The sequence below is a fragment of the Micropterus salmoides genome, unplaced genomic scaffold (assembly GCF_014851395.1).
Source record: "Micropterus salmoides isolate LMB-PRFRI ecotype aquatic unplaced genomic scaffold, ASM1485139v1 Ms_hic_scaffold_10, whole genome shotgun sequence".
Taxonomy (NCBI): domain Eukaryota; kingdom Metazoa; phylum Chordata; class Actinopteri; order Centrarchiformes; family Centrarchidae; genus Micropterus; species Micropterus salmoides.
Window position 1 is genome coordinate 28,576,831 of NW_024040041.1, and position 23,204 is coordinate 28,600,034.

At 36.7% G+C, this 23,204-nt stretch overlaps 1 protein-coding gene across 1 annotated transcript; it reads right to left on the reverse strand.

The window, feature by feature from the left end:
- Positions 1–395: 395 nt before the first annotated feature.
- Positions 396–21,023, reverse strand: grap2a (GRB2 related adaptor protein 2a). Its single transcript, XM_038707112.1, has 8 exons — positions 20,757–21,023; positions 11,981–12,134; positions 11,794–11,885; positions 11,181–11,300; positions 7,629–7,818; positions 5,822–5,911; positions 4,104–4,220; positions 396–1,141 (listed from the first exon to the last, which is right to left on the reverse strand). Exons 2-8 carry the CDS (start codon positions 12,056–12,058, stop codon positions 962–964), a joined length of 867 nt encoding a protein of 288 aa, XP_038563040.1. The 5' UTR covers positions 12,059–12,134; positions 20,757–21,023; the 3' UTR covers positions 396–961.
- Between the last annotated feature and the right edge of the window lie 2,181 nt (positions 21,024–23,204).

Here is a 23,204-nt window from a genome sequence, read left to right on the forward strand (position 1 = left end):
TATGAGGTTTTACAGATAAATAGAAAGTTATGTGGCTCCATTGATCATTGACTGGTTATAACTCTGTTGTGTTATGTGATTAAGTGAAATACAGCAACTCCTAATATAAACTTGAATCTCAGGAAACGTGAACTTAGGGATAAGTCTGTAGCACAGCTTTTATTTTGAAGGCTAAACTTCCTTACTTCTGGTTTTATTTTGACAGGTTCTAGCTGCCTTTAATGCTGCTGGACAAGACTCATAACTACAGAAAACCCTGAATAAATCAATTTCAGATATCTAAAGGAACCGTGAAAGCTTAAGTTCTTGTTAAAACACTTAAGTCCTTTTCTTTCTATGAATTTCTCCAGACGGCCGTCTTCATTCAGCGTTAGCATTAGATTTAAACATCAAAGCAGTGATAAAAAAAATATTTTATTTCCAAGTCAAAATTTTAAGCATTCAGGCTTCTTGAGAAATCTGCTGAATTTTTCTAACAATACTTCTAATGGTATAAAATATGAGTACACTTGCAACATGAGCAGAAACAGTGGGGTTACAGTCGATTCATCAGCAGACCGGCCAACAAGCATTTTGCAAATAAATACCTGCTGTCAGACATGTCATAATACAAAATGTTAAACATTCCTCGGTGCTATCTGCAGCAGTTCCTGGGTGCCAGTTAAAGATGTACCAGGTTTTAGGAACTTCCTGTGGGTGCGTCTCTGCTCCTTTGTAAATAAATGCAGCAACATTTGTTTCAATAAAACCAGAGTGGCAGTATACATGTGAATATTATCTGATGCATTAACTGAGTCACAGTCCTTTGGGCACCGGCATCTTGATATAGACATGCGGTGCAGAGATTAGATGAGTCAGTGACTGCTCAGTGTTCATGTTCAAAAACACAAATTGAGGGCTGGTGCACCTGCAGAGCGCGTCTGTGAATGTGTATACTAAGTGCATCCCCTGGGGTGTTTTCTCACTGCTGTATTGTGTAGTTGGCAGGAAACAGCCCGCTTCTCCCCCGAAGCCTCCCTTTCCACCACGACGGGTCAGAGCGATCCAACACTTCAATGATGTCGCCGGCGGAGAAACCGAGTTCGTCGTCTTCCTCTGCGGTGAAGTTGTACAGCGCCTTCACCTGCATCGTGGAAGACCTCTATAGGACAGCAGAAGGAAACCAATGATGATCAATACAGCTTAATAAATGCAACTGCACTATAAAATCTCCAGTGTTAAAGATGAGTTCAATGTTTCTGTTCACCATTATTTATGATGATAAAAAACATTTAAACAGAAATGTTTGCCCTCAAACTACAAATATCTCTAATTACTCATTTTTGATTTTCCCTCTAATGAATACTATATAATATATATAATAATTTATCCTAAACAATTTCTGACTGTGACTTGGGATCTCCCAGAAACTTGCGCAATCAAACGCAACTTCAGACAAAATCGTCCCTATGATCCTCTAGTGTGCGGCAAGCATTAATTTCACTCTTAGTTTTCAGTTTTTTATTGTATCTGTTGTTTATCATGTTATTGTTGTTTCCATTTCAATTTCGTTCCTCTGCATACTGAGTCATGAGTTTGAAGTGAAGGGCTTTGGCAGGATTGTTACGGCTGTATGTATTTCCCTGTGCTGTGTCCATGTTTTCTGTCTTTCAGTTCTGTTCTATTATATTAATAAATATTAATAAATTCACTTGATTTGGTTGTTTTAAAGGTGTTTATTTGTGTTGAGTTTGGGTCAGTGTTGGGATGTTGTTCGTCCCATGTTGCCACCAAAGGGTGGGAAGTAACAAATGGGGGCTCGTCCGGGATAGAACAACCATGAGGTGAGATAAAGATGTGCATCTGATGGCCTTGAGTGTAGTGGTTGTCTCTTTTGTTAGAATATCTGTAAGTTGTGGCTACATGTTGTGCTTTTGACTGGGGTAACTCAGTAGCTTGGGAGTTTTTGCTGTTGAGCACTCTAACTAGGTAGCCACCGGGCAGGTTTAAAGAACTTGCCACTTTGTTTTTTTGCCTTTCTTATTTTTGGTGGCAATTCTGAGTGGGGGCACGCTTCAGTGGATCGCAGATGGCTACATCTGTGGCCTTCGGTGATGCACTGAGTTCAGCGTTTAAAGTTGCCTCGAGCTCGGCAAGCCACTGAAGACTAGCTAGATTAGTTTAGCCATCTTGGTAGGTAGGTAGGTTGGGGTGTCTCTATGCAGCTTGTTGTCCCTAGCACTATGCACAACAGCTTTAGCTATTTGTTTGAGATGACCACTTTGTTTGGTCACTTCTCTTCCAGCTGTGAAATACTCTTGTTTGCAATAACTTGTGGATCGTGACCCATTGTTTAGTGGTAACTGTACTCCACATTTGGTAGGTCACTCGTCGGTTGCTTCTTGGGTGTAAGTTGGCAACATTTGTGTGTAGTTTACTACAATGTGACCATTTTGTGTTGTGGTTGTTGCAGTCCACCTTCTGGTGTGGTCACACGTGGGTTATTGCGGTTGTGTATTTAGTTACAGAACATTAATTTTAGTTTTTTTGTGCGTTTGGGATGTGCTAACACCACAGACCTTTGGATTTAAAGTGGTGGGGGTACACTCCCAGTTCGTCAGGTTTGGTTGTGTTGCTGGTTTCCTAAATCCTCGAGTAACCAGTGTAGGTGGTTGATGACCACATGGTGCCCATATTGTGTTGCGACAGTTCACTTTTGTTGGGTCGTGGTGTGTTGCTGTTTGTGTATGGCAGCTACCTTGTAGTTGGTCTACTTGTATTGACCCTTTTGGTGTGTGGCTGTTGTGCTCCACTTTTGTGCGGGTCACCAGTGTTACAGGGATATAGGTAAATGCAGTAACTTGTGTCTGGTTTTGTGGTCTTTTCACCTCACGATAGTGGCCAATTTGTGGAAGTGGCACCAGCTGATTTGGCTACAAGTGTGGTTGCGGTTCTTAAATCCAGTGCCAACTTAGTTATCCCTTGCATGTGGGATTAGGTATGTTCCACATTTGACCCACGTTCACTTTTTTCTTTAGTAAGCTGCAGTAATACCAGTTTGGTTGATTTTAATTGTCTAGAGTTTGCTGCATTTTGAGGCTTGAAGAGTTGCCATGTGGGTGCTCTCAGCAACATTGTATGTGCCTACTTGAGTGCAAACCTGGATTAGTGCACCTGTGAGGTGTTGTCTCGTGGATTTATTTTTGTAAATTTACTTGGGTTTACCTAAACATACAGCCTTGGTAAGTCATACCTCAGTTCGGTCCAGTGCATTCCTAAGAATAACTTGTCACAGTGAACACTTGTGAGCTATATTTGGTCCATGTTGATGTTGTACATGTGATTGTGTGACAACAAAGTTATTTTGTTTTAAGGGTGGGGGTGTTACGGCTGTATGTATTTCCCTGTGCTGTGTCCATGTTTTCTGTCTTTCAGTTCTGTTCTGGGAGTGCTCCAGCTAATTACCGTGTCAGGAGGGGACCCTTCTTGATTTGGTACTGCTAGCCTTGCTGCTTCCCAGCTGGGGCATTTTTGTATTGTGTTTTTGGTGTTCTTAATTGTCTAGTTATGTTAATAAATTCACTTGATTTGGTTGTTTTAAAGGTGTTTATTTGTGTTGAGTTTGGGTCAGTGTTGGGATGTTGTTCGTCCCATGTTGCCACCAAAGGGTGGGACGTAACAGGATATATAGTAGTATTATATAGTAATATTAAATACAGAATTACAGATTACAGAATTTAGGGAACCAAAATGGTATGTTAGTTTGATTGAATACATTGGAATTTGAGTACATAAAGTACTAACTGGAGGATTTACAATACATTTGGCTTACTGTAGAAATTATGAAACGAGTCAAGGGACAGAAAGTAAATCAGTTATGAAGGTTAATAATCACTGAATTGTTTGTCAGTCGTCAAGAAAAAAATCCAGTTTCATTATCAAATTAGAGGATATGTTTTTCTCTCTTTGATATTAGTATATATTAACTATCTGGGAATTGTTTCACAGCTTTGTTTTTCTTTTTACAAATTAATAATTGGTGAAAATAAACATGACTTGTAGCCTGGACTACTACGTGAGGCATGTTTTTTTTCTCAGCACAGGAGGGAGGACGGTAGGCTGACCTGAGGGAGAGGCATGGTTTCAGACGTGCGACGGGGAGGATAAGCAGAGCTGATGGGGCTGCTTCTCCCTGTGTGACCGATGGTGTGAGCTCGCTCCTCCAGACCCACTCTCTTAGCCTGGAAGAGAAGGAAAAACAATTAAGGATAGCCAAATATTACCAGTCACAATGGTAGATTCCCAAACAGGGCCACTTGTTCCCCAGGGATTACTTCTGCAGTGGCTTGAAGGAGTATTTTAACTTATTTGAAAAAGTATGTATCCACATATCGAGTCAGTTGTAACACCTGGACACTTTGTGTTGTGATTGAGAGTCTGTGAAAACTAGTTAGCAAGCGAGCAGTCTTTTCAGATAGCTAAAAGTGATGGATCAGTGGTCGACACTTCTGCTGCTCCAGGTGGTATAACAAATGCAAACTTGACAGCTCAATTGTGTAAAATTCTTCTGACAATATCAGTTCATATATAGCTAGTTGACAGTGTAAAAATAGTTAAATAAATCAAAATGAACATGGCGAGAGGTGCCAGTGGAGCGGTGCATCAGAATAATAGACCATCGTGTCATCAAACGGAAACGAGAGAAACTGGATGCTGAAAAGCTGTTGTGTAGCAGGCTGTGAAAACAAATGAAGATACAAATCTCTGACAACGAATATGAATGATCTACTTAAAGCAAACGTATTAATAGCCAAGGCTTAGGATGATGTCAGGCATATAAGACAAAAGACTATCACTGTCAGTGTGGTAAATAGAGCTGCAACAGTTCATCAATCAGTTGTTGACTATTAAATTAATGGCCAACTATTTATCTGTTAGAAAATATTTTGATTTCAAGGTGATTTTGTTTTTCTGGTTTCTTTGGGTTGTGGACAAAACAAGACATTTGAGGACGTCCTCTTGCACTTTGGGAAACACTGATGCACGTTTCACTATTTTCTGACATATTAAAAACAACCAACCAATCTATTCATAGTTTTCACGTGACGTCACATTCGAAGGAAAACGCTCCCTTGGAGGGCAAAGAAGACGTTATTTTCGGCTACCTGCCAACCAATAAGCAAGTGATACACTGTTACTTTGAGTTGCTGGAAATGCTGGATGGTTGTTGTGCTTTCGGATGCACTAATCGAGGAGGAGACAAGCCTGGGCTGTGTAAAGGTGAGGTTTTCCCCACAAGGTAAACGTAAACATTACCCCAGTCGAGTGGTGGCAGTGACCTGGCTGTTTTTCAACGGTAGAAATGCTGCAGCGGATGCTGTAACGTTATATGGATCGGATAAGCCCAAAACATGCAGTTTGTTTTCATATCTTTCTGTTTCTTAAGTTGAAAGGTGATAAAAAAATTAAATTTGACTGCTTTTGCGCCGTCTCTACGGGGGACTCACAGTGTGAGCCGCTATGTCACATGACTGAAAACTATGAATAATCGAGAAAATAATCAACAGATTGCTAAATGATGCTGGTGACAGTGACTACTTATAATAGCTTGGGTGGGAGACTACAGTCATACAGTATCGCAGCTGTTGTCTCCAACTAAATCTCAGCCAAGCTCAAACTGGATATTAACAGGTTGGTTACTTACAAACAATTGCATATGCTCATGGTCACAAAAACCAAGGTTTGTCTAACATGAAACTAAGGCATACAAACATGTCAAAATGGTCACATTGGATCTGTGGTTTTCTACAAAAGTTGTTAAGCAGAGCTAGAAAGTGCATACCAGCTGGTTGGGAGGCTGGTCTGAAGGCCTGCGGGGTAAAGCAGCGACAGCAGCTGCATTACGCTGTTCAGGCAAACTTCCCCTCTTCACCTATAGGACGGAAACACACAGGAAATAGATAGCAGCGCACTCTGAATCAAACTAGGTACATGAGGAACTACAGTAGATTATTAAAAATAAACAAGGCAGTTTTCATTTCTGTTGTTTTTCATCTGATGTGCATAAAGACGTGTAAGCCTTGTGAACCACAGCTGGTTTTTATAGAGAAGTAAGTAAAAATATATCAAAAACGTTCATGTAAAAATAGCCAAGACATTTCAGTCTAATTAACAGGCAGTTAGCTTTCAGGCTTCCTCATTTAACTTTCTATATGACGAAAAATGCAAGCATTCATTTAACTTTCACAAAATACACTGAAACTGAGAAACTGGTGTACAAATTTGACCAAGACACACATTAACGTTGCAATAATGAATAACTGGAGCTTAAGTGAGAAGTTTGTGAATTAATTAATAGATTGACAACCATGCCTTAATGAAAATTTCGTTTAATCATTTAGTTTTATATAAGAAATATTACTATAACTATATATAATGGTTACAGCTTCTTCAATTGCTTTATTTTCTCTATTTTACATTCATTAATTGAATATCTGAGTCAGTAGGTTGTCATCACAGTGTTTTTAACAGAACTACTGATTAGTTAAAACAACTGTAAAGAAAGATTTAATTATTTTAAAGTAAAGAACATGAATGAACGGATCAAACCAACCAAGCTATATGGAATACAAACTGTAGTGATGATTTTATTTTTAACGTTTGTCTGCTGAAACATCATAATAACAGTCTTCAGAGAGTAAAAGATGTTACAGTTCATTCTGATCATTATGGTTCTTAAAACTGCACAGGGACTTTACAGTTTTCAGCTTGAACAGACGTGGATCAAGCTCAGACTTTTTAACTGGATGCTTTTATTTTCTCATAGAAACATCTCTCCTGTCCCTCCTCAGCTCACTCGTTCTTGTTTTCTGTCTCTGTCTCTCCTTCGAAACTTCTTTGGTTTCATTTCCTTTTCAGGAGCTTGTCCTTTACACGATCACCGAAGCGCATATAGTCGGCGACTCTGCCTCTTCGAACCGATGTAAAACAAGGCTTCGGCATTCATTTCTACACACTGCTGCTGCACTAAGGTGTTACACAACATACAGATAGTGTATTTTCTAAAATATAAAATATATTGTGCTCTTGCTATTTCCGTTATTAAAACATTTTCATGCCTGTTTTTAAAACACATAGTGGATATCTGACAATATCAACAAGCCCTGCCCCCTTAACGCTCAACCCTACTATATGCAAATGCAACATATCTAGAAAGTTAATCGTTCCACAGAAATATAATCTGCAACAATTTTGATTATTGTTTGAGTCTCTTTTTTTCAAGCACAAATGCCAATAAACTCACTTTCCAGCTTCTTCATTGTGAATATTTTCTGGTTTTCTTTGTCTTCTATGATAATAAACTGAATAATTTCTTTCTTTACGGGTTTTGGACTGTTGGTTGGACGTTACCTTGGACGCTGGGTAACAATGAATCGAAGAACACCTGGTAGATTAGTTAATTACAGCCTAACTACTATCTGTAAGCAGACTTCTTGATGCAAAGACTGTGGTTGCACATGCACAGTCTGTTTCTGAACCACAGAGAAAACCAGATACATTTTTAACAAGTAACCCACCTTAGCAGGTTACTGTGGCCTTTTGGTGACGTTAAAGAAGTCTAGTTTGAAAAATCAAAGGTATGCACTTACCGACTGGGTCATGGGGGAGCTCTTACAGTCTGGGCTGCCATCCCTGAGGTAGATCTCCCTGGTTTTAGAGATGGACGTGTTCTTGTAGAACTCCACCAGCTTGTTTAGGGAGGTGAACTTCTCAGACCACAGGAAGTACTGGCCTTTGTTGTCTTTCATCACTTTGAAGTGCTGAACGTCACTTTCGTGTCTGAGGGAAGATAAAACACGACGGTGTTAAAGTGTTATATTAGCTGGAATTGAAGACATGATGACTCCCTGAGCTCCATAAGTCCAGAGGTTCAGCTGTTTCCTCTGCTGGATTGTCCTCTGCTGGTCAGTGTACAAAACTACAAGAGAAACGTGCAAGAAGCTTTTTTACATTCAGTAAAAACTAAATATTTAGGAGGAGTATAAATAAATTAATGTTTCAAATATTGTTTCAGTCTTTTTATTTTTACATTTATTCATTTAGCTGACACTTTTCTCCGAAGCGACTTACAATTGCTATATATCTCAGAGGTCGCACGCCTCTGGAGCAACCAGGGGTTAAGTGTCTTGCTCAGGGACACATTGATGGATGTGTCACAGTGGCGAATTGAACCCAGGTCTCTCACACCAAAGGCATGTGTCTTACCCACTGTGCCATCACCACCCCTTTTTCAGCTTGACTAGAGGGTTATAGATAGATAGATCATGTCACTTAGAAATAAAGTAAAGTAACGTTTTCTATTGGTCCATTTAATTTTATCATTATGGAATTTACCAAAAATTATAATAAACAGTTGATTAAAAAGCTAACATTAAATTACTACTAGGGTTGAGCAAGTACTCGGCTGAAACGAGTATCATGTACAGATAATGTACTTTTAATGAGTATCATCAGAGTAAGATGTGTCAATATCCAATTTCTTATTACATTTAGCTGAAGCTTTTATCCAAAGCGACTTAAAACTGCTATACATGTCAGAGGTCACACGCCTCTGGAGCAACTAGGGTTAAGTGTCTTGTTCAGGGACACAATGGTGGATGTCTGACAGTGGGAATCGAACGCAGGTCTCCCACACCAAAGGCAAGCATCTTATCTATGCGCCAACACCACCCCTTATAAACAATAAATACATTAACTTTTTTTTAAAACTTGCTCTATAAATAGTTCTCTTACTTTTGTGAACAAAAATATTTATTTGAGGCTGTTCAGTTTTCTAATTCAGCAACTTCTGATCAAGGCTTAAATTTACAGCGTCTGGTTTTCCCCGCCCATTCCAAGTACAGAAAAAAAAAATAATATCCCTAAACTAAACTAAACACTCCCATAAAGCACGACCATTTAACCTGTTTTTCTACACAGAAAGTTTTGGATATCAATACAAAATATTTTGGATTGTGTATATAGTGCGTATATATTTTACATACTTGATTCTGATGTTCAATAATTCTACTCTTATTGTATTTTGTTCTGTCTTTTTACAATCCCTGTGATGCTGGGGATTTTTAAATTTCCCCTAAGGGGAATCACTAAAGGAACATCTTCTCTTTTCAGAATAATTAATGCTCAGTTTAAACATGCTTTACAGGATATATTATGTAAAACGTAAAATATCAGCGCTTTCATTTTTTTAAATTATTTTTATTATTAATTATTATAATTACAATATTTGTCTGATATTCTCCATGCCTTTTTTTTCAATTAAGTCACAACTAATAGAAGACCAGATCATTTGCACTGGAGGAATTTTATTCTCTGTTTTCTCGGATTTGTTATTAGGAAAGAGTAACTCCCATCCTGGTGGCCATAAAGAGGTTATCAGCACATAACATGTTAAACACTTTAACAAATAAGAGCAGAGAACAGAGTTAAAGAAAGCTTGACCCACTGTTCAGGTTGCGGTTTTTGGATGAGTGGTCTTAACGGCTGCAGAGATAAACTAACTGAAACTCACATTGGAGGGCTGCTGCACTCTGTTTCTGCCATGTTTACTCTACAACTACTATGTGAAGCCCTGCAGAGTTTGCAGCACATTAGCGAAGCACTACAAGGGTCAACTGATGAGTCAGAGTTTACTCCTTTGATGGGCTAGAGGTGAAATATTGGTTTTCAGACGATTAAGTCAGGCCACTAAGTGTCACTGACCTTTTAACAGATTTCATTCACACAGCTAGATTATTAATAATACAACTTTAATATGTGGGTATGTTGTTAAATTGTAATGGAACAAAAAAAAAATCCCTGCAACAACCTCAAAGTCATGGATAGGAGGAAACCAGCCGACCACTCCCCTCTGCTCATCAATGGCTCAGTATTTCCTTGGGGTGCACAATGCTGATGACCTCAACTGGTTCCTCCACACCACCTCCGCAGTTAAGAAGTCCCAACAGCGCCTCCACTTCCTGCATAGACAGCCTCCCCCCGCCTATCCCCACCACCTTCTACAGTAGCACTGTGGAGAGCATCCTGAACAGCTGTATCGCCTGTAGGAACCTGCAGAGCGTCAGAGCTGAAGACCACGCAGCGCATAATGAGACAGCCGAGAGGATCATTGGGGTCTACCTCCCCTGGATCCAGGACATCTACCTAAAGCGGCGTGCACTTCTGTTGCTGTTACTTTTCACTTCTGTTGCTTCTGATGCTTGATTCAGATTTGGGTCATTCTACGCACTTTATTATGGACAAGCAACTCCATGTTCACTCTGCTTTACAGATACAGATCTGCTCTCTTGTCTCGTCTATTTTTAGTTACTGTGTTGCATGGTATCTTGTCTTGTTAGTTGTTTAATGTGATTTTATTTTCAGCACCGTGAGAAACGGCATTTTGTTCATTTGTATACTTGGTGTGTGGATAAATGACAATAAACAACCACAAGATTGTTTCTGACATCCCTAATAAATCTGATTGTTTTTCTGTTTAGACATCAGCTTTTTATATCTTCTCCCACAGTATCTGATCAGAAACATTACTGTCTTGCTGTGAACACATATGATAACCACACTGCTAACAAGTAGCATACTGGCTAGTTACAGATTAACATGAACTAATTCATCTTTCTGGTGGGTTAGGGTTTCAGCGAAGCCTGATCAAAGAAATCCACTTTAAATTGGTACTGAACTGATCACCACAACAGCCTTTATGAGACAGCATTGTGTAATTTAACCCACCATCCACCTCAACTGTACGCTGAACAATAAATATATAATATTCTCACTACAACATCAAAACATACACACCTATGGTAAAGCTGTGTTACTACTTTATGTAGGTAAGCCAGTTAGCCGGACATGTTAACTTTACGCAAGAGTAGATAAACACACTGTTTCATCTATTCTTTACAATTTCTCTATTGTATTTTTTATTTACGAGAGGGTTAAAAAATGAAGCGCCATAGAAACATATTTAGTATCTCTTGTACTACAGTGCTGTGAAGCTAAGCTATGATTTAATATATTAGGGGAGGGGGTTTAGCAAATTAGCCAAATTTAGAGTGAGACATGAAATAGGTCAACACCAGAGAAGACTTCAAGACAGAGCCAGGACCAGAGGCCGTTAAAGTGCACTTTCTGAGGTCCTCACTCACTTGACAGAGATGGAGAAGTCTCCAGGGGAGCTCTGGCAGCCTCGGATCACAAAGTCTCCCACATCTTTGTGCCTCAGGAGATCCTCTGCAGCGCTGCGAGTGGCGTTTTCCTGAAACCATCTGGACACAAACACACACGATATAATGCTGCTGTTCATCTGGTGTAAACCACACACACACACTGAACAGTCAGTGTCACATAACCTGTTATTATTTTTGCTTAAAAAGTACGGCTTTTTTGTCCACAAGCCCCAAAATGACCCATAATAATCTTTTAGTTCTTTTTGATTATAGTCCTGTTCCTTGTCGTTGTGAAAGGGAACTTTTTGGAGTTTATCAGGAAGTCAGAATTAGTCCAAGTTACAATGAACCAAAGAATGGCAGAGGCACAAACTTTTTTTTTATCTTCTTGCTGTGTTTTATGTGCAGTCCTGCTGCAAAATTAGCCACTGTTGTCACTGTGATATTGGGACCTTGAAATGGTTTGCACAGGTAGAATCCGGAGGATTTGTGCCTTTAGTTTTGCAGAAGTTGAGTGAGGATTAAACTGAATGCCCTCTTAAATAAAGTAAAAACTGCTTTCCAGGTCCACTGCTGCTTTGATAGCTCTCACCTCGGATTCTGCATCTCGATGTAGTTTTGCGGTACAAATCCTTCCTGTCCGTGCATCTCAGCTTTATACCAATCGTCCTGTGGGCTTAAAATCTGATCAGAAAAAATAAAGACACGAGACGTCATACAAAGTTAATAAAACATTTTGAAGCCACGTTGAGTTCATCTTCCAATCAACAAACACTGACCTTAAGTATATCGCCCTTTCTGAAGCTGAGCTCGTCTTCTGCTGTTGCAGAAAAATCATACTTTCCTCTGGCTTCCATCACGACTGGCTGAAGTGTCGGAAAGATTTAACAAATGAAGAATAAGGGGGGATCAGAGATTCAATGCCGAGTGTTTCTGTGCAGGGAGAAAGAAAAATGCATTACCTTAATTTTAAAATGACTAATATCAGCTTTTCAGCATAAAGTTACACAGTTAAAATCAGTTGTGTCTATATATGGAGCTTCAAAGTGCACGTTACACCAGAATCTGATCTCTGCAGAGAGACACTTCTCTCTCTGAAGTGTCAACATGCTGGTGAGATGTCACTGTTTTTAGACTAATACTTACCAGCTGTGGTTTTGTCAGGGTCACAAGACTGTCTTTCAGAAGTCACAAGATGATTTTAAAACTGTTCAAAGTGTAGTATGAACAGTTTGTTACAGTTTGTAGTTTGACTGAATTTATCATATTTCCAATCTTTTGATTAAAAGTGTTTTTGCAGCTTGTAGTCTCAGAATAATCAATGAAACTGCAATGACGCATTGCAGTTTCATGGGGGGTTGTGCGATGGACTATTTCAGAACATAACATCTCTCCAAGAAATGAATAAATGTATTTCCCAAAATGTCAAACTATTCTTTGGCAAGAACAAGAATATAGAGACATAAAATTCTCATAAAACTCTCATATAACTCTTCATTACGTATGGGTAACATTAGGTTTAATAAAAATGATAAAGGTCAAATGCATTTAAATCATGAAATACATGTAAAAGAGCACATTTAATTATTTTAATTTTAGTTAACAAGGTGCATCTGCATGTAAGACTTCACGATATAGAGTTGATTTTGAACATTTCTTACACAATAGTCTTAATTTTTCAGACTCCTGTTTGGTTTTTAGGGGTATGATAACAGGGAACAAGATGTTGACTGCATATAAACACTAAAAACACCAACAGCGTACGTTATTCTGCATTGTTTGATTGTTTAATAGTTCCTGTTACTTCTGTGATCATGTGTGACACAGCTATCAGGCTGCGAGCTCTTGACATAAATGAAGGACATGAAATGACATGTAGAGAGTAAAGGAATTGGAAAAAAAATATTTGTAATCTATTTTTAAATCATGTAGAGTGACAAAGGCCACTTCCTCATTTACTGTTTGCCTCCAGATACACAAACAGGACATGAATGCAGAGGTCAACACATCATTAGTGAAAATTAAATTCTCCAATTAAAGAGTTTGATCAAATGTTGAATTTAGGCTACAGTCAGGATTTGAATCCCATGATAGCAGTTACTGTATCTTGGGTGTTACATTTGGTTATTTTCCCACAGACGTGAAGAATAAAAACCTTCCCTCTCTTTGTGGTTACAAAGTGAAGGATGTGGTGAGATATCGTGACAAAAAACCTGACTCTATCTTCAGTTTACTCATGCAGCTGTAGAGCGCTTTGCAAGTTTACACATTTCTTCTTTGAACTCAAGTACCATAGGAGTAGATATAGTGCTGTAAAATACCCACTAAATTCCCTTTTCCCATGGGCCTAACAAACATCCCTTGATCAAGAGATTCGTCATATTTCTATGTACACAGCTCTTAAGATTACCTTAAATTCCTGAATGTTAGTCCTCATGTTTATCTTTTTGAGGGTAGAAGATCCCTTAAACATACCTCAAATTCATTGAGTGGTAAAATTGGCAGTCGCCAGGGGGTATGTGAAAAGACTACTTAGTTAGCTATGAATTAAATTCAAATGAACACATTTGGAACATGAGATGTAGTGTTAATGAAGGGATACTTAAATGTATCTGACAGGACTGATAGGGTATGTGAAAAAAACATGTAATAGATAGAACAGTTAGCTAAAAGTACTGGATACAAAGTAAAAAAGTTAAAAGTAATGGCTAAATGGTTGAAACAGTAAGCTATACATAATGGATTAACGATTTATCAGCTAAACGTAATGGATAAACAGTTGAAACTGTTAGCTAAATGTAATGGATAAACGATTGAAACGGCTAAAAGTAATGGCTAAATAGTTTAAACAGTTAGCTATACATAATGGATTAACAGTTGAAACAGCTAAAAGTAATTGATAAACTGTTGAAACTGTAAGTTAAATGTAATGGATAAACGATTGAAATGACTAAAAGTAGTGGCTAAATGGTTGAAACAGCTGCAAGTGATGGATAAATGATTGAAACGGCTAAAAGTAATTGCTAAATGAATGAATCAGTTAGCTAAATATAATGGATAAATGACTGAAACGGCTAAAAGTAATGGCTAAATGGTTGAAACAGTTAGCTAAATGTGACGGATAAATGATTGAAACTGTTAGCTAAAAGTGATGGATAAACAGTTAACAGCTAAAAGTGATGAACAAACAGTTGAAAGAGTTAGCTAAAAGTGATGGATAAACAGGTGAAACAGTTAGCTAAATGAAATGGATAAAGGATTGAAACAGCTAAAAGTGATGGATAAACAGTTGAAAGAGATAGCTAAAAGTGACAGATAAACAGGTGAAACTGTTAGCTAAATGAAATGGATAAAGGATTGAAACAGCTAAAAGTGATCGATAAACAGTTGAAAGAGATATCTAAAAGGGATGGATAAACAATTGAAAGAGTTAGCTAAAAGTGATGGATCAACAATTGTAAGAGTTAGCTAAATGTAATGGATAAAGGATTGAAACAGCTAAGTGATGGATAAACAGTTGAAAGAGTTAGCTAAAAGTGACAGATAAACAGGTGAAACTGTTAGCTAAATGTAATGGATAAAGGATTGAAACAGCTAAAAGTGATGGATAAACAGTTGAAAGAGTTAGCTAAAAGTGACAGATAAACAGGTGAAACTGTTAGCTAAATGTAATGGATAAAGGATTGAAACAGCTAAAAGTGATGGATAAACAGTTGAAAGAGTTAGCTAAATGTAATGGATAAAGGATTGAAACAGCTAAGTGATGGATAAACAGTTGAAAGAGTTAGCTAAAAGTGACAGATAAACAGGTGAAACTGTTAGCTAAATGTAATGGATAAAGGATTGAAACAGCTAAAAGTGATGGATAAACAGTTGAAAGAGTTAGCTAAATGTAATGGATAAAGGATTGAAACAGCTAAGTGATGGATAAACAGTTGAAAGAGTTAGCTAAAAGTGATAGATAAACAGGTGAAACTGTTAGCTAAATGAAATGGATAAAGGATTGAAACAGCTAAAAGTGATCGATAAACAGTTGAAAGAGATATCTAAAAGGGATGGATAAACAATTGAAAGAGTTAGCTAAAAGTGATGGATCAACAATTGTAAGAGTTAACTAAATTAAATGGATAAATGATTGAAACAGCTAAGTGATGGATAAAAAGTTGAAAGAGTTAGCTAAAAGTGACAGATAAACAGGTGAAACTGTTAGCTAAATGAAATGGATAAAGGATTGAAACAGCTAAAAGTGATGGATAAACAATTGTAAGAGATATCTAAAAGTGATAGATAAACAGGTGAAACAGCTAAAAGTGAAGGATAAATAGTTAGACAGCTAAAAGTACTAAATAAACAGTTGAAACTGTAAGCTAAATGTAATGGATAAAGGATTGAAACAGCTAAAAGTGACGGATAAACAGTTGAAAGAGATATCTGAAAGGGATGGATAAACAATTGAAAGAGTTAGCTAAAAGTGATAGATAAACAGGTGAAACAGCTAAAAGTGAAGGATAAACAGTTAAACAGTTAGCTAAAAGTACTAAATAAACAGTTGAAACTGTAAGCTAAATGTAATGGATAAATGGTTGAAAAAGTTAGCACAAAGTAATATTAAATGCTTGAAACATGCATCTTCACACTACAAATGCAAATTTGACTAAACGACGTAAACAGAGTTAAATAATTTGGTCACTTCTTCAAGACATGTTTCACCTTAATCTCGGTGTGAAAAGAAGGGTTAAAGTTTAGATGGTCCCTGAAAATTTTAAAAAAAGACTGAACTGCTGACTATGTGTTAAAATGCAGAAATAAATAAAGGGGAAATAAAGTACACTTTTAGTACGCCAAGCTGTTTCTGCATGACTTCAGGGGATTTCTGTTATCTCATCTCTAATATCTAACTTACACCTCGCCTGCTTATGTCTACATTTCATGATTGATGTTGCAAGGTCTTATCAACTTCCACACCGTGTATCTTGTAACAGTAACAACTGAAAAGTTGTTCTCCCATAAAATTAGGTTTGTATTTGTTATGTATTGGAAGTGCAAAATGCCAGCAATCCCTTTAATTCCTTCACTTTCTGTCTATTAGGAGACAAATTCAAATACCAATTTTATGAAAATGTGAAGTTATTAGGGTGGGTATCATTACAGCCTCCAGATAATAGCTAAAGCTCCAGATTTTAAATGAATGCAATGGTACCAATTGGATCTTATGAGTCCATGCTCACCAGATTAAAATATAGTTCAGATGAGCTTTTTTGGACTTCGACTTTGGACTAGACTTTCAACCTGTTTAGTTTTCAAGCAACTCTTGCTGTGGATGTTGTTTTCTTTTCATTCAATTGTGGTCTAGGTCTTTCACTTCTCTATGTACTGTTTAATTATTTATTTATTTAACATTTTTTTATCTGATACCGTGTCTTGTAATAGTGTTCACTCATTAAAGGCTGCCATGTCAAGAAGAAAAAGACTATTTTGACTTTGTTTAAGTTAGCATATGGGCATATTTGCAATTCTAGTTGCACTTGTTGGCATGTGTCAGTGCAGGATCAAACCACAAAAGTGCTGAAAGTGAGCTGGTCAGCATTTCACAACTCGTGCACGTGGTTCTCCTGCACATGTAGCCTACTTTTAGAGTCATCTTTATTATGCTTGACATGTATTTGAAATGTTAATTTACAGAGAAATAGGAGATGCTACATCTTGACAATGTACTTTACACAAGGGCAGCAACTAACAGTTATTTTCATTACTGATTAATGTGCTAATTATAGTGTCTATTTGTATTTTTTTAGATGAAAAAATGTCTAGAAATAATCTTCAAATGTTTTGTTTTGCCTGACCAACTGCCAAAAACTCAAAGATCTTCAATTTACTATCACACGGCTAGGCAAATATTAACATTTGTGAAGCTGGAACGAGTAAAACTTTTTTTTTAATTGATAGTGATTAATGTGTTCTGTACACTGGGGATGTAAGGATGTTGTTCAGTGTCTTTTTGAGTGTATTTAATAGATTTCAAGGATATGTTTTGTTGATAGACTATATCATCAGGGAGCATTTTTTCAATAATAATAACAACCAACTGCAATTAATAGTTTCAGTTGTGAGAAGTGTTGCTTGCAGTGTTGCATTAAGTTTCACTGTACTAACTACGGGGGGGTTTCTTTCTCAGTTTGCACCTGCATTATAAACTGAACGGTCTGTGTGCAGACTCCCATGCAGATGCAAATTGTTTTTTTTATCAGAGAAGGGAAGCAGCAAAAACTGTTTGTCTGGAGCTATCAGACTGTTCTCCATCTATAAAACAAGTTTTTTTTACCAGGAGTGCAGAAGAAGTCAGATATTTAACTTAAGTAAAAGTACTCAGAATTCAGAAAAGTCCATGTGCGTGTTATACTATACTTCCTTTTACAAGATCATCATGTGTTTTCAAAAAAATGTAGTAGAGTAAAAATGTCTGTGACGATGGAGTCATAGTAAAAAGTACAATATTTCCCTCTGACACATGGTGAAGTAGAAGTATAAAGCAGCGTAAAATGTACAAGTACTTGAGTAAATGTACTTAGTTACTTTCCACCACTGTACACGACTACTACAGGTAATTTTTAAAGTTACAACAGGAACAGCAGACAGTCAGGCGAAATTAGGCAAAGCATCCCAATAAACATCCAAGTACATCACGGTCACCATTGCAGAACTGGCACACCTCTCTTCAAAACATTTACATTTCAGGAATCACACTGAGCCAGAACAAACATAACAAACAGCTGGAGGTCAAAGTACTCATTCTGCAGTAAAATGTCTCCTGCGACTGATAAATTATTATACATCACATTTTTAGATTGTTAATCATGATGCATCAATGTGAGAGCAGCATGTTACTGTTGCTCAAGAGCTAGTTTTAACTACTTTACGTACTGTTAGGTAGTTATAATTACTTCATATACACTCACCTAGTTTACCTACTTTATGTACAGTTAGGTAGTTTAACTACTTTATGTACAGTTACCTAGTTTTAATTACTTTATATACAGTTACCTAGTTTAACTACTTTATCTACAATTAGCTGGTTTAACTACTTTATGAACAGTTAGCTAGTTTAACTACTTTATGTACAGTTAGCTAATTTAACTACTTTATGTACAGTTAGCTAATTTAACTGCTTTATGAACAGTTAGCTAGTTTAACTACTTTATGTACAGTTAGCTAGTTTAACTACTTTATGTACAGTTAGCTAATTTAACAACTTTATGTACGTTTAGCTAGTTTACCTACTTTATCTACAATTAGCTGGTTTAACTACTTTATGTACAGTTAGCTAGTTTAACTGCTTTATGAACAGTTAGCTAGTTTAACTACTTTATGTACAGTTAGCTAATTTAACTACTTTATGTACAGTTAGCTAATTTAACAACTTTATGTACGTTTAGCTAGTTTACCTACTTTATCTACAATTAGCTGGTTTAACTACTTTATGTACAGTTAGCTAGTTTAACTGCTTTATGAACAGTTAGCTAGTTTAACTACTTTATGTACAGTTAGCTAATTTAACTACTTTATGTACGTTTAGCTAGTTTAAATACTTTATGTACAGTTAACTAGTTTACCAACTTTATGTACAGTTAGCTAATTTAACAACTTTATGTACGTTTAGGTAGTTTAACTACTTTATGTACAGTTAGCTAGTTTAACTACTTTATGTACAGTTAGCTAATTTAACTACTTTATGTACAGTTAGCTAGTTTAACTACTTTATGTACAGTTAGCTAGTTTAACTACTTTATGTACGTTTAGCTAGTTTAAATACTTTATGTACAGTTAACTAGTTTACCAACTTTATGTACAGTTAGCTAATTTAACTACTTTATGTACGTTTAGCTAGTTTAAATACTTTATGTACAGTTAACTAGTTTACCAACTTTATGTACAGTTAGCTAATTTAACAACTTTATGTACGTTTAGGTAGTTTAACTACTTTATGTACAGTTAGCTAGTTTACCTACTTTATGTACAGTTAGCTAATTTAACTACTTTATGTACAGTTAGCTAGTTTACCTACTTTATGTACAGTTAGCTAATTTAACTACTTTATGTACAGTTAGCTAATTGAACTACTCTATACACAGTTAATTAACACATTTTTACTACTTTATGTACAGTTAGATAGTTCAGTCCAGTGGTTCCCAACCCAGAGGTCGGGCCCCTCTAAAATATAACCATATAAATCTGAGGGTTGAGAGACCATTAATGGGAGAAATAAAGAAAAAAATAAGTTCTGATACACAAATCTTTTTTCAGTTTTGAGGATATTTTCTAATCTTTGCTTTTTTTATTGAAATATTGGATCATCTGAACAGTTACTTAAATGAAACCATGTGAGAGGTTTGGATAGGAAATGCCTCTTTGGTGGAACTTAACATAACAACTCGTAGACATCTGACATATGATATCAGACATATGTGACAAGAAGCCTCAACCAGACACTGCTTTTTGTAGGGCTGAATCTAACTAAAAATCAATTTTCCTTAACGATTAATTTGATTATCTGCACTGTCCATTCTATTATCTATCTATCTATCTATGTGATTAATTCATTAATCGACCGTAATTTTGAAATACATACCTTTTGGCTGTTGGAAATCTTAATGGGCAACTATTTTCTGACATGTTAATAACAAAATGGTTATATGAGAAAACAATTGGCAGATTAATAATCGCTACTGAAAATAATCATTAGCTGCAGCCCTATGACTTTGTGGCTGATGTCAGTCAACTCATCCCTCAGTATTGTTAATGAGCTGACTCTTGTGTTTTCTTTCACCACAGAGTGGAGAAGGGTGTGTACCATGTTTGCAGCGGAGGATGTCTTGACTTGAGGTCCTCACACAACTTTGGCATCAGAGATCAAAAAGGGCATTGACCTCTACTCAATGTCTGACCTCTCTGGTGACAGGAATGCAGGGATCCCAACTGATTTACACAGATATTAAACATATGTTTCTGAACTGATGAAACTGTGAATGATATTTTATCAGTTTTGACCTCCATTAACTGTCTGTCTCACACCAACAATAGCTTTTAATTCCAGTTCCCCAATGTGAGGGGAGTAAAAACATGCAACTGGTCTCCAAACAAGATAGATAAAATAGTTAAAGTTAGTAATCTAACAATAAAGAAAAGAGAAATTAGACATTAAGATCTAACCTGCAGTATAACTGCGTGATTGCAACGCAGCCCCCTGTAGGTGCCCATATAATAGGTTAGTTAGTGTCAAATATTATGTTTAATGTGGTGATGAATGTTATACTGTAGATACAGCAGAGATTTCAATAAGGGCTTCATTCAATAAAGAAAAAGGCATATTGTAAAGATTGCGGTAAAAAAAAAAATTCATGAAAGGTGGAGATGAACGAAAAAGAGAGAAATACAGAAGGAGAAAGAGGAAGAGGACTGAGCTGTAACTAAAATGATTTTTTTTTTTTTTTTACAAGGAAGTATGGTGTTTGATTCTTACCAGGTTTTCTGATATTTGATCAACATGGTTTATCTTACCCTTGTTTCCTCGTCTGAGGAGAGGTCTTCAACTTGTGGTGAGTTTATTCTAAGGCTGGCCTCTTCTCCTTCCGAAGTGTGAACACAGCAGCATATTTAGGCCCAAAAAAATGTTTACATAAAACAAATACAAATCCTGGTTTGTGTGAAGAATGTGTTCCCGCTCTGTTGACTGCTTGAACTCGAGTAAAGACAGAAGATTTACGAGCTCCGCGGGTCTCTGCTCTCTGCGGTCGTCGCTCTGAAGCTCTGCCGCAGCTGCTCGCCGAGACCCGCCTCTCTTCAAAGTGCCGCAACTTCCGTCCTTATTTTCAGAATAAAACTCCACTTGTTGCAGAATTTTTCAAACTCACAAGTCTGATTATGTTTTCAAAAATCCGCTTATTTGCTTTCTTGCCGATAGTTTCATGAGACTGATACCACTCTCATGTTTGTCTGTTTAAATATGAAGCTACAGCGAGCAGCCGGTTAGCTTAGCTTAGCATAATGACATCTGTGTAAAGCTGAAAACTTACCCTGGCTCGTCCAGAATAATAAAATATGCCTACCAGCACAACAAATTAACACACTGTATATTTTTTGTTCAAAATCAACAAATTGCTTTTTCACAGGGTGGTGTTAATGTGTCAGATCTTGGCTTGGACCAGTAACTTCCTGGTGTCCTATTCCAACAAAAAATGTTGGTTTTGGGTTAAAAAAAACACTAAATTGTTGGTCTTTCAAATTGCTGCTGGGAGAATTTTCTTGAGAAATGTTGCAGTTGAAATTCACAATATTTGAAATTCACAACATGTGCATATTAATACGTTCTGGATTTTTCAGTGAGGGCCGAGGGCCATTGTAGAGTAAATCATTTTTAGCTAGATAATCAAACGTTTTGGTGGAAAAAGTTAGTGAACTTATTACAAGCAGAGTATTTGTACTATATGTCTTAAAAAGGACCGGAAAGGATCTTTAGAATAAAAACATGAGCATGAAATTATTGTTGTGTCTAGTAGACTGGTAAATTATAATACAGTTATATGTGTCCTTTTTAATTTTTAGACATTTTATTTAAATAATGTTAACATTTTTAAACAACACATACATCATTTGCTGGCTAAGTAGGCTATCAGTTATTAAGCGAAGGATTAGTTCACCCAGATGACCCAAAAAACTATTTTCTCCTTTTCCTCTAATGCCATACAGATGGTTCTGGGACATAGGAGATTTCTGCTTCTTTTTTTAACTCAACACAGGTGAATGCGATTTAGTTTGTGGTGCTCAAAGCATTTAATTTATCAATACATACATTAAAATGTACCAAACATTGGGTGAACATTGCTATAAAAGCCCATTGGTTTATCATTATAATCAGGCAGTATCATTCTATTTCTCTTTGGTTAATCTGACATAGCTTCTCCTTCCTTTTCTCGTTTTATCACCACTATCATTCCTCGTTTCAAGGCTTTATCAGTGCAGGCTCACAAGTATAGGCTAATACTGTTGTTCTGCAACAGTGTTTTATTTACACATGGGGACAAGAAAACACACATGCACAAAAATCATTAACCAGACCTATGAAACATCTTCACTAATCGTAATATTTGGATATTATTACTGATTTATACTGTTATAAATGTCCTGTACAAGTTTTGATTAATAGGTGGGAGATTTTCCACCCCAACACAATAAAATCTTACAAATGTCAATCCTCAAAGTTATGAGTTTTAGTATCAAGTATTGACCTTGACTGTCTTCTTATGTTATGATGTTTAAAAACAGTCAAACTGCATAAAGTACATTTATCATGCTTCAGTCTAATTCAGCTTTTTACTGCGACCTTGTTTCCCTTTTTAAATGATCTTTTCTCTATTTTTTTGTGTATAAGCTAAGTACATTAACAAGTGCAAATTACTCTTAACTCTATTAATTAACCTATTTATTTCTGTATTAGTCTTTAAAGGCTTCAGGGCTGCTTGAAAATCACCTTGTAGAGATTTTAAACTTGTTTGAGATTTGTAGCCTATTGAAGAAACAATAAACCCATTTAAAGCTGAAAAGAACAAACGTGTAATGGCCTGTTTATTAATCAGACAAGGAGTTTGATGAGGCTTGTAGAGAGAAAACATCTTTGCTGAACATAGAGGATGCTGTTACATCATGTAAGGGAAGTAGGTGCACACTTATTTATAGTAAATGATGCATGTTGAAATCCGCGTGTGCTCTATTTCTGTGAAAGTTACACTATAGTTTTATGATAACCACGTATGTAACTGAAAAGTCTGTTTTATCATACATTCGATTTGAAATGCTGCCTGGATAGTAAAAACACAATTCAACAAGATTATTCATAAATCACTATAAACTGAGCCAACCAACTGAGCAAAGTGGGCAACCATCCAGGGGACCTAGACCATCAGGGACCCCTAAAGCACCAGGATCACTATGTGGATATTTAATTAATTG

What these genes read in the sequence shown, in the direction of transcription:
- grap2a (XM_038707112.1), bottom strand. Translation starts at nt 12,058, where the DNA reads ATGGAAGCCAGAGGAAAGTATGATTTTTCTGCAACAGCAGAAGACGAG. An exon ending in ATCGAGATGCAGAATCCGAG is followed by an intron (nt 11,301 to 11,793) that starts GTGAGAGCTATC and finishes GTTTGTGTCCAG; the next exon opens with ATGGTTTCAGGAAAACGCCA. An exon ending in AAACCATGCCTCTCCCTCAG is followed by an intron (nt 1,142 to 4,103) that starts GTCAGCCTACCG and finishes GCTGTCCTATAG; the next exon opens with AGGTCTTCCACGATGCAGGT.